The sequence below is a fragment of the Elgaria multicarinata genome, chromosome 1, assembly GCF_023053635.1.
Source record: "Elgaria multicarinata webbii isolate HBS135686 ecotype San Diego chromosome 1, rElgMul1.1.pri, whole genome shotgun sequence".
NCBI classification, from domain to species: domain Eukaryota; kingdom Metazoa; phylum Chordata; class Lepidosauria; order Squamata; family Anguidae; genus Elgaria; species Elgaria multicarinata.
In genome coordinates, this window is record NC_086171.1 from 15,446,309 (window position 1) to 15,457,185 (window position 10,877).

The window sequence follows — 10,877 nt, forward strand, 5'->3', positions numbered from 1 at the left end:
GATTTGGGATCGAGTGGAGCTATTGTCTGAGAGAGAGGTCAGTGTCCTCCTCCCATTCAACACTTCCCCGAGTGTCCAGCAAGTCTGGAAAGGGTTTTCAGCGCTAATCAGCTGCACAAATGGGTTCCTCCTCTCCCTTAGTATTATTTTTCCCTGGACCTTGGCAACTGTGAACAAATTAGCTTTTGGCACTCCCTTTGACAGCTGAAACATACAAGGAAATTGACAAGGCTCGCATACTTGTGAAGGAATGGGGGGGGGGGGACCTATGACCCAATATGCATACTTCTGAAGGATAGGGGATGGGGGAGTAGCGAACGAAAAGGGTTAGCAATCACAGTGGGGAGGAGACAAGATGGGCTCTGCTGCAAAGCTGCATGGGATATGCGCCGGAGCCAGCTGGAAGAATAAGGAGAACAAGCTCATGGCAAGCCCAATTGTCCGTCAGGGATACCATGAGTTGTTGAGCAAACAACCAACCCATAGTGGCTTATCACAGGGTGAGTTAGTATGACGTATGAACCCACCCAATAAAGTATTTCCCCATTCATTTAGTTTTGCTTTAAAAACGATCACAAACTGTACATGTTTTCAGATGACAGTCTATTTCTTAATTGACACCAAGTGGAGAATTCATGTTTTCTATTAAGAGATTATATTTAAGCTTGGGAAAGGAGGTCAAAAGACAGAACATCCCATTCTCTCATAAACGTTTGACATTTCTTTGGTACCCTATATTACAGAGGTTCTCAAACCATGGGTAATCTGACAAGTCCAAGTAGTCTGCAGAAAGGTTGATAACCACCATCTTGCTTCTCTGTTTGGAAATATGAAAACTGAACCTGAGCTAAGGCTAAAGCTGACAAACTTTACACCCACAGAACTTTGCCAACAAAAACAGGCAAATCCATTGTATTATAAAGGCAAGACTATGGTTATCAAAATATGTTATGCACTTGATTTGTAGAACAAAAAAATTAATTTCAAGCAGTCCACAGGGAGGAGATTGAGAACCGTTGCTATGGTTCATTTGACTCCCTCAGAACTATCTTCACTTATGAAAAAGTGGAATATTATGGAAATCCAAGAATTAATTTTATCAGGACAATTTAGGAGACATCTTAATTTAACCTAGAAAAGAAGTGACTGTTGTACTCAATAGTAGCTGTAATCATGTTCTGCCTTTTGCTAAGCAGACTTAATCAAAAAGTAGATCACAAAGCTAATCATAGATCAGAATTCCTTTATAAGAAAAAAGATTCTGGAACATTATGGTACCTCCCACTTTGTGCTAAAATGTGCAACTAACATTTTCCAGATGTCCCTTCTTTTAGAAACCGCCAGCTCTCAAAAAAAGGTACATCACATGGTACCCTTTGGGGATGGGGAATACTTGATTTTCCTAGCTAAAAATATTTTTTATATATGGCCAGGGAATAGGTGGTGCCTGATCAGGGCAAGATGCCATCAAACAATAATTGAAAACGAAGAGAAGGTCTGCAATTACTGGAAAGAGGCCACAAATGATGGGGGTGTTCTTTTCATGTGTTTTCTGAGAAGGGTACTAGCTGCTGATGAGACCCAGAGATTGAGGCAGGAGCCAATTAAATTGTTAGCATGACACAGTATAAAGTGCTGCCAAAGCTCAAAGCAAGACACAGTAATCCTCTGGCATCTATAAAGAATGAAGGCAACCCACCCAGGATGGGGTCATAGAAGGCTTCTTGGGAAGGAGAAAATATCAATGTGGATAATGGCACAAATGGGGGGGGAGTTAAAAAGCCAGAGAAGGAGCATAAGCTCAGGGTTACAACACTAGAAGTTTATCAACCCATGCATTAATGTTGCAGTATGCAGAAGCCAATGATAATGAAATTATTTGTCAGCTGCATCCACATACACCAGTGTTACCACTACCACCACTTGGTTTTGTGGGAGGGGATGGTGGTTAATCTCCTCCTCTGGCATCTTTTGGAGGTATTAGAGAACAGGGTTACACATAGTTTTATATACAAATGACAGCCTTGTTCCTTCCTCTCTAAGTACCATCTCTTTCACTTGGCATCTGTGCTGAGTAATTTGTAACTTTAACTGAATTCAAGTGCTCTCTTCTGCCCAAGTGTGAAAGCTTGCTGAGACAGAAAAGCCAACCACTGGGAAATCCCTTCTGACCCTGGAAGGTACTGCATGCCACAATAAACATGCTCTTAAATGCTGTCTGATCACTCCTGCTGCAAGTGGGAGTAGATAAACAAACCATTGACTCCACCTCTTGCCCAAAGCAATGGTGCAAAGGAAATCAGGGAGAAGCTAAGGATTCCCCTGCACCAATTCTTCCGCCGTGATCGGGGATGTGTACAGCATGGGAAAGAGCACCCCATCAGGAGCATGGAACACGTTTAATGCCAACCCCAATGATATTGCCAATTGGTACCATTTAGTGATACCAATTGACCCATTACAATGCAAATGTCATGGTAACCACAGCCTGGGGACAGTCTAATCTAAATGCTGCCCCACAAAAAATCCCAAATTGTATGGCTGCCAGTTTCAACCTACTGAAAAAATGCTCTAACATCAGCATCTCTGACAAGCTGGTAGAAGCAAAATGTAAGGAGACATTTTTTATTATTATTATTTTATTTTTTGCTTTTAGTATACTTCTGCAACGCAGGCACAAGAGGCAGTTGCTGTTGTAGATAATGTATAACTAAAGCAGGGAGTTTTAAGCAAGAAACTTAAGCAAGAAAAGGTGGTACCTTTTTAAGCAAGATTTTCCCACAGCCACCTGCTGTATAAAACAAGGCTGAGGCACATGATGCAGGTATGCTCATCAGCCAGGTCAGGATACTCTTCCACCTACTAGAAGTGGGAAAAGGGACCTTCTAGCAAAACTGACAACAAGAGCACGGAAGGTTTGCTACCAACAGCAGCAGTACCTTGTAGAGCTTTGTTACCCTCCTTTTCCTTTCCTATGCCTCAGAACTTAAGTCCCATTTCCGTGCCTTCTCCGATCCCTTTCTTTTTATATTTTTATTCTGCTGCAGTCACAATGTGCTCCATCCAGAAAGTGGGAACCAAGGCCACAGCTAGACCTAAGGTTTATCCTGGGATCATCCAGGGTTTGCCCCTGCCTGAGCACTAGATCCCCTGTGTGTCACCTAGATGAACAGGTTTGACCCCTGGACGATCCAGGGATAAACCTTAGGTCTAGCTATGGCCCAAGTCTTAGAAAAAACACTTACTGTCCATCACTTGGCTTTCCTTCACTCTACCCTTCATATATCTACCATTTTCCCTTTCTCTTTCACACACAATCTCTTTTCCATCCCCATCCTCACACTTTTACCCCTAACCTCAGATTTCTGTCTCAATTTTCCTTTTCATTATATTTCCCCTCCCCTATCATTGCAATACCTCTGTTCTTTTCTCTGTACTCCAATTAAGCTGTCACCGATTCCATTGCTATCTAGTTTGAGAAATTAAAAATATCCTTAGGGGGATGGTAATTATTCCAAATTAATAACTGTAGAGTTTAAAAGTGTGATCTTGTATATTGATGGGGTCTATTCTTTGGGGAGTCTGCAGAGATGGATTGGGATTGGAATTCTAGTCCATCTGTCTAAAATGAGTCTATTCTAAACATTCTTAAGGAGTATATTTTTATTTAAATCAAGAATCACTTCAAATGTCTCCCCTTACAAGAACGAATTTACTGATACCTTTGAAAGCTCAATCCTACACAGACTTTAAAACTGCATCAGATATGAGCTATAAGCAGCAAAGTGTCTGTGAGTTTTTCTGTGCACAATCTGATTTATAAAGGACTTGAAAAATTTTCTCCATATCCTTTTTGATTTAACATAGCTAAGTTAAAAGCTTTCTTTACTGGATGACCAGATGACCCGGAAAACCCCAGAGACCTCCAGAAAAACAGGGATCCCCGGGGCAAACGGGGCTGGAGGACACATTCCTGGGCTTCCAGGAACTTGTTCTCCTCCCCTCCCCACCCCAAAGCGCCGTTCTGGCCTTCTCCTTGGCTGGCATGATTGTGTCGGCCAAGGAGAAGGCCTGGATCGGCCCGGGGGGGGGGGGCTGGATGACGCGTTCCCAGACTTCCGGGAACGCGTCCCCCAGCCCCCCTCCCCCCAAGCACTGATCTGGCCTTCTCCTTGACTAGGAAGAAGTGAGAGGAAGAAGGAAGAAGCAAGAGGACAAAGGAAGAAGCTGGAAGACAAAGGAAGAAGCAAGAGGAAGAAGCAAGTAGGAGAAGAAGCAAGCGAAGAAGCAAGTAGGAGGTAAGACTGAGAGGTAGGGGGTGTGTGTGTGTGTGTGTGAGAGAGAGAGAGAGAGAGAGAGAGAGAGAATGGGTGAATGGGGTGCCTGGTTGTTTGTGCGTGTGTTTTGGAGTGGGTGACCTGTGTGTGTGTGTGTGTGTGTGTGTGTGCTGGCAGTGTGTGAGTGTATTGATGTGATGACATCTGAATGGGATGCCTGGATATTTGACTATGAATGGATGCATGTGCATATTTGCAGTGTGTGTGTGGGGGGGAGAGCTGTAGTTTTCTGTGTGTGAGTTGGGGGGGATGATGTGGAGGTGATCCTCCTATTAAATAATGCATTTTGACCCATAGACCTTCCTCTTCAATTTGTTTGATATAATTGACGATGTAAGTTTTGTAAAAAATTCTGATAATTGTTCGTCCTTAAAAATCTTTAAAAAAACTAACAGGGTTGCCATTATTATTATAATTATTTATCTCTCTTTTCTTGCTCGTGGTTTTTCTAGATGAACATGATGGGCTTTGCCAAGTCATGCTGTCTTTTACTGATTCAGAAATTTCCTGACTATTAAACATGTCTTAAGTATGACTGCTTTCTGGATGTTGGTGTGTATGAATTTTGGTAGGCCTAATTTCTGAAGATTTTCTGTAAAAAAAATACATGATGTGGTGCTGGTGACTGATGTGACTAACGGAATAATTGTAAGTTTTTCCTGTTGCCATAGTTCTTTAGCCAGTGGTGTAATTTCTCTCTCTTTTCCTCTTCCTTTTCAGCAACAATTTTGTCATTAGGTATTGCTATGTCAATGAGGTCAGTGTGTTTTTCTTTGTTGTTTTTACTGTGTCTGGTTGAAGTTGAAACAAGCTAAGAGGTGCTAGCCTTTAGTCCATTTTGTTCCATGGTTAATGTTTGCAGGGTAATAGTAGCCGACACCGAAATCAGATTGACTACATCCTTTGCAGCCAAAGGTGGCGGACATCTATACAGACAGTAAAAACAAGACCTGGAGCAGACTGTAGTTCAGATCACGAACTTCTTATTGCACAATTTAGAATCAAACTAAAGAGAATAGGGAAGACCCACAGATCAGTTAGATATGAGCTCACTAATATTCCTAATGAATATGCAGTGGAAGTGAAGAACAGATTTAAGGGACTAGATTTAGTAGATAGGGTCACGAAAGAACTATGGACAGAAGTTTGCAACATTGTCCAAGAGGTGGCAACAAAAAACATCCCAAAGAAAAAGAAAACCAAGAAGGCAAGATGGCTGTCTGCTGAGACACTGGAAGTAGCCCAAGAAAGAAGGAAAGCAAAAGGCAACAGTGATAGGGGGAGATATGCCCAATTAAATGCAAAATTCCAGAGGTTAGCCAGAAGAGATAAGGAATTATTTTTAAACAAGCAATGTGCGGAAGTGGAAGAAGACAATAGAATAGGAAGGACAAGAGACCTCTTCCAGAAAATTAGAAACATCGGAGGTAAATTCCAGGCAAAAATGGGTATGATCAAAAACAAAGATGGCAAGGACCTAACAGAAACAGAAGAGATCAAGAAAAGGTGGCAAGAATATACGGAAGATCTGTATAGGAAGGATAATAATATTGGGGATAGCTCAGACGGTGTGGTCAGTGAGTTAGAGCCAGACATCCTGAAGAGTGAGGTCGAATGGGCCTTAAGAAGCATTGCTAATAACAAGGCAGCAGGAGACGACGGTATCCCAGCTGAACTGTTTAAAATATTGCAAGATGATGCCGTCAAGGTGATGCATGCCATATGCCAGCAAATCTGGAAAACACAAGAATGGCCATCAGACTGGAAAAAATCAACTTATATCCCCATACCAAAAAAGGGAAACACTAAAGAATGTTCCAACTATTGTACAGTGGCACTTATTTCACATGCCAGTAAGGTAATGCTCAAGATCCTGCAAGGTAGACTCCAGCAATTCATGGAGCGAGAATTGCCAGATGTACAAGCTGGGTTTAGAAAAGGTAGAGGAATTAGAGACCAAATTGCCAATATCCACTGGATAATGGAGAAAGCCAGGGAGTTCCAGAAAAACATCTATTTCTGTTTTATCGACTATTCTAAAGCCTGTGTGGATCATAACAAACTGTGGCAAGTTCTTAGTGGTATGGGGATACCAAGTCATCTTGTCTGCCTCCTGAGGAATCTTTATAACGAACAAGTAGCAACGGTAAGAACAGACCACGGAACAACGGACTGGTTTAAGATTGGGAAAGGAGTACGGCAGGGTTGTATACTCTCACCTTATCTATTTAACTTGTATGCAGAACACATCATGCGACGCGCTGGGCTTGACGAATCCAAGGCTGGAGTTAAAATTGCAGGAAGAAACATTAACAACCTCAGATATGCAGATGACACCACTTTGATGGCTGAAAGCGAGGAGGAGCTGAGGAGCCTTATGACAAAGGTGAAAGAAGAAAGTGCAAAAGCCGGGTTGCAGTTAAACCTCAAAAAAACCAAGATTATGGCAACTAGCTTGATTGATAACTGGCAAATAGAGGGAGAAAACGTGGAGGCAGTGACAGACTTTGTATTTCTGGGCGCAAAGATTACTGCAGACGCTGACTGCAGCCAGGAAATCAGAAGACGTTTACTTCTTGGAAGGAGAGCAATGACAAATCTTGATAAAATAGTTAAGAGCAGAGACACCACACTGACAAAAAAGGTCCACATAGTTAAAGCGATGGTATTCCCCGTAGTAACCTATGGCTGAGAGAGCTGGACCATAAGGAAGGCTGAGCGAAGGAAGATAGATGCTTTTGAACTGTGGTGTTGGAGGAAAATTCTGAGAGTGCCTTGGACTGCAAGAAGATCAAACCAGTCCATACTCCAGGAAATAAAGCCAGACTGCTCACTTGAGGGAATGGTATTAAAGGCAAAACTGAAGTACTTTGGCCACATAATGAGAAGACAAGATACCCTGGAGAAGAGGCTGATGCTAGGGAAAGTGGAAGGCAAAAGGAAGAGGGGCCGACCAAGGGCAAGATGGATGGATGATATTCTGGAGGTGACAGACTTGACCTTGGGGAAGCTGGGGGTGGCGACAGCCGACAGAAAGCTCTGGCGTGGGCTGGTCCATGAAGTCACGAAGAGTTGGAAACGACTGAACGAATAAACAACAAAGTAGTTTATACTTTTTCTGAATGCTTGGTTGCTGGTTTGTTGTACTAGATTTTTCTGTACTTGTCAACTGCTTCATTTGTTCAGTGGTATGCTGAATCTGTGAGTATGGATATGAGAAAGGTGGTAGGGAAAGAGTGTTAAATGTCAGGAAAGGTTAGACTATGGTCATCCAGTGAAGGATTTGCAGTCAGAAAAGATATTTGAGGGAAGGGGAGACTGTATCACACAGAGTATAGCAAAAGCTTCAAAGTACAACAAAAGCTGCAAAAGTAGGAATGAGTGAAGTTAATTTAAAATACATTGAATGTCTCACTTATTCTTTATTCCAGTGATTTTAACATTAAGTTATTATGTAGAACAGGTTTCTTAACTGTGTGTGCTGTGAAATCAGACATGTGATCGAGGCCATGTTTGGGTGGGAATGCCCCCTTGGGGGTTGGACATGTTGGTGAGCACACCCCTTTGGGGGCTGGACATGTTCATGAGCACACCTTCTTGGGGGCTGGACATGTTGGTGGGCATGCCCCCTTGGGGACGGCCATGTTGTCCTTTTTGGTTTCCAAAATATGGTCACCCTATTTTACTTCAACTTTTGTAGATAACCATTTGAATTACACTGAATTTAGCATAAAAAATGTCATAAAAATCTGTATAGTTCAACAGTTGCATTCTGTTGTAAATGAAAAACAGGTGATATACCAGTCAGACCACTCAGCCAACATACACTGACTAGCAGCAGCTCTCTGGGTTTTCAGACAAGGGAGATTTTCCAGCCCTATCTGGAGATGCTAGGGATTGAATTTGGGAGTCCTTTTTGCATGCAAAGCTATCTGCTCCACTACTGAGCCACTACCCTATGCATTACATTCCTTATAATGCTTCCAGCCCATTTCTTTCCCAACAATCTTACAGAATTGCGATCTGGAATATGAAAATACTTGGGATACAGAGGGGCGGTTTTATAGACAGCTGTATACTCAAATCACTTGCAGCCCAATCCTATACAGAATTAGGGGGGAAAACATTGCTTTAAATTGGATTAGGTGTATCTAACTGAATAGGATCAAGCTCTAAGGCTGCAATTCTAAACACACTAGCAGCGAATAAGCATTACTGAATTCAATAGGATATCCAGCTGAACATGCTTAAGATCGTGCTTAAGCTTCTGTTTGTGAGCATGAGTCTGTAATAGTAAGTATAAAGTTTTCTGAATGTTCTCTTAATAGATGAGTTAGACTTTAGCCCTGATAAAACAATTGGTGTCCCACTGCGTGAGCGGGTAATTAAGGCTGTAATTCTCTGCACATTTACTTCAGAGTAAATCCCATTGAATTCAATAAGAATTACTTCTGAGTAGACATACAGTAGGATGTATCCCGTTCAGTGGGGCATATTGTCTAGCAACTGTGTGCACATTCACTTGGGTGTCAGTCCTATTGAACATAATGGTTCTTACTTTCAGAAGCAGGCAAAAACCTCTTTGTTCCGGCAGTCCTTTGAATAATCTGGTCCTCCATCTATGTTAAGGACTTGTAAAATTGTTGTGTATTTTAAACCTTTAATGTTTTAATATTGTTTTTTTTAAAAAAAAAAAAAATCCTAGGTTTTAAAATGTAAATTTTGTAAGGCTGCCTTGAGGCCCAGTATTGGGCGAAGGGCGAGATACAATTATTATTATTATTATTATTATTATTAATAATAATAATAATAATAATTCATAAGAACATAAGAAAAGTCATGCTAGATTAGACCAAGGATCCATCTAATCCAGCATTCAGTTCCGTGGCCAACCCATGGGAAACCCACAAGCATGACATGAATACAAGAACACCCTCCCACCCATGTTCTCCAACAACTGGTGTACATAAGCATACTGCCTCTGATACTGGAGGTAGCATATAGCCATCAGGACTAGTAGCCATTGATAGCCTTTTCCTCCCAAGAATGTTTTTCTCCTCCTTTTAAAGCCATTCAAATTGGTGGCCAACACATCTTGTGGTAGAAAATTTCATCATTTAACCATGCACTGTGTGAAGAAGAGTGCACAGAATAGAGCTGTACATGTGAATTCTATTTCATATAAGCTCCCTTCTCATTTAATGTTTATCTCTATATTAAATGGTCAGCTTACAAGTAGGGCAGTGTCCACTTAAAAATCTCAACCTAGTTGTATTTCAAGATGATGATGATTCCTCTCATGTCAGAGCAGCCTCCCCCATTCTGCTCCCCGGCGGGGTTGGGGGATGCTGGGAGTTGTAGTCCAACAAGTATGAAGGCCGTATTCACTGGCCTCACCACCGGTCAACAGCCCGTGTGCGCATGCGCGGATTAGGGAAACAGCCGTTGGAGGCACCAACGAAAGCCCGCCCCCGCGTTCTCTTCCCTCAGGAGTGGGAAGGGCCCGGAGTAGCGGTGGCGGCTCCTCCTCCTCCTCCTCCTCCTCTTCTTTACCTTTCTATCGCCCGCACCGTGTAGCTCACGAGCGGCCTCCCCAGCAAGGCGCAGAACTGCTTCGGCGTGCCGCCGCCCATGCGCTCTCCGCTTCCTCCGGCAGGGAGCACCGCTGCCACCGACACCGGCCGCTCCCGGGGCACAGCCGCCCCCGCCGCTTCGGGTTTACTGTCGCCGCTAGAGCTGCCCTTCCTAAGATCGGTCGCCGGCGGCTCCATTGTGGAAGTTCAAATGGCGGCTCCCTGCGCTCCCTCCTTCCCTCAGCCCCAAGGGAAGGAATGCCCTTGCTGCGCGCGACGCTCAGAGGGGCTTGAGCTGCCGACCACTTCACTTTTGGCCCCAAGCCTACCCGTGAGTCAGAGAAACCACCCCCCGCACACGCGCGCTTACTCTGCCGCCTGCAAGGACCGGCCCCCCTCAGTCGATCGTTTTCTCTCCCCTACACAATAACGACCCCCCCCCCAGCCCCATATTTAATAAAAAGTGCTCGCCTGGCCCTTTAAATATTCCCTCCCGGAAGTGAACAGGGGAATAGGGAAGAAAACCTTCGTTTGTGATGCGCGTGCAGTTCTGGAAGAACCCGGGAACGGAAGCCAGAGCCTCGTGCCGTAGTTCAGTGCGGAAAGGTGCAACAGCCTCATGCTCCAATTCTTCCTTTTGGTGTTCATTGTCATTGCTTCTTCATCACTCTGAGCCACCCAACGCTTTTTCATTTTTAAAACATGAATTGGATCCAGGTTTAGTCATACTTAAAGTAGACCTCTTGAAATCAGTGCGACTTAAATTCATTATGATTAACGTCCCATTAATTTCAATGTGTCTAGGCTTAATTGTGACTAAATCTCTATCCAGCCCAATGTTTATAGAGTTTTGTTAACCAACAAAACATGGAAAGGGTTGTTTGTAGTATGTCAAAGAATTAATCTAACTTGCCCCATTCATTTCAGTGGGTCTACTCTAACATTGGATGCAACCCTTTTTCTATGA

The 10,877-nt window shown here is 43.2% G+C and overlaps 1 protein-coding gene across 1 annotated transcript in view; it reads right to left on the minus strand.

Moving 5' to 3' along the window:
- The window catches only part of CRPPA (CDP-L-ribitol pyrophosphorylase A), an 88,642-nt gene extending 78,534 nt beyond the window's left edge, over nucleotides 1-10,108 (minus strand). The window contains exon 1 of the mRNA XM_063118439.1: nucleotides 9,891-10,108. Coding sequence (XP_062974509.1) covers nucleotides 9,891-10,108 — 218 coding nt within the window. The remainder of the gene's footprint in view (nucleotides 1-9,890) is intronic.
- Nucleotides 10,109-10,877: the final 769 nt, after the last annotated feature.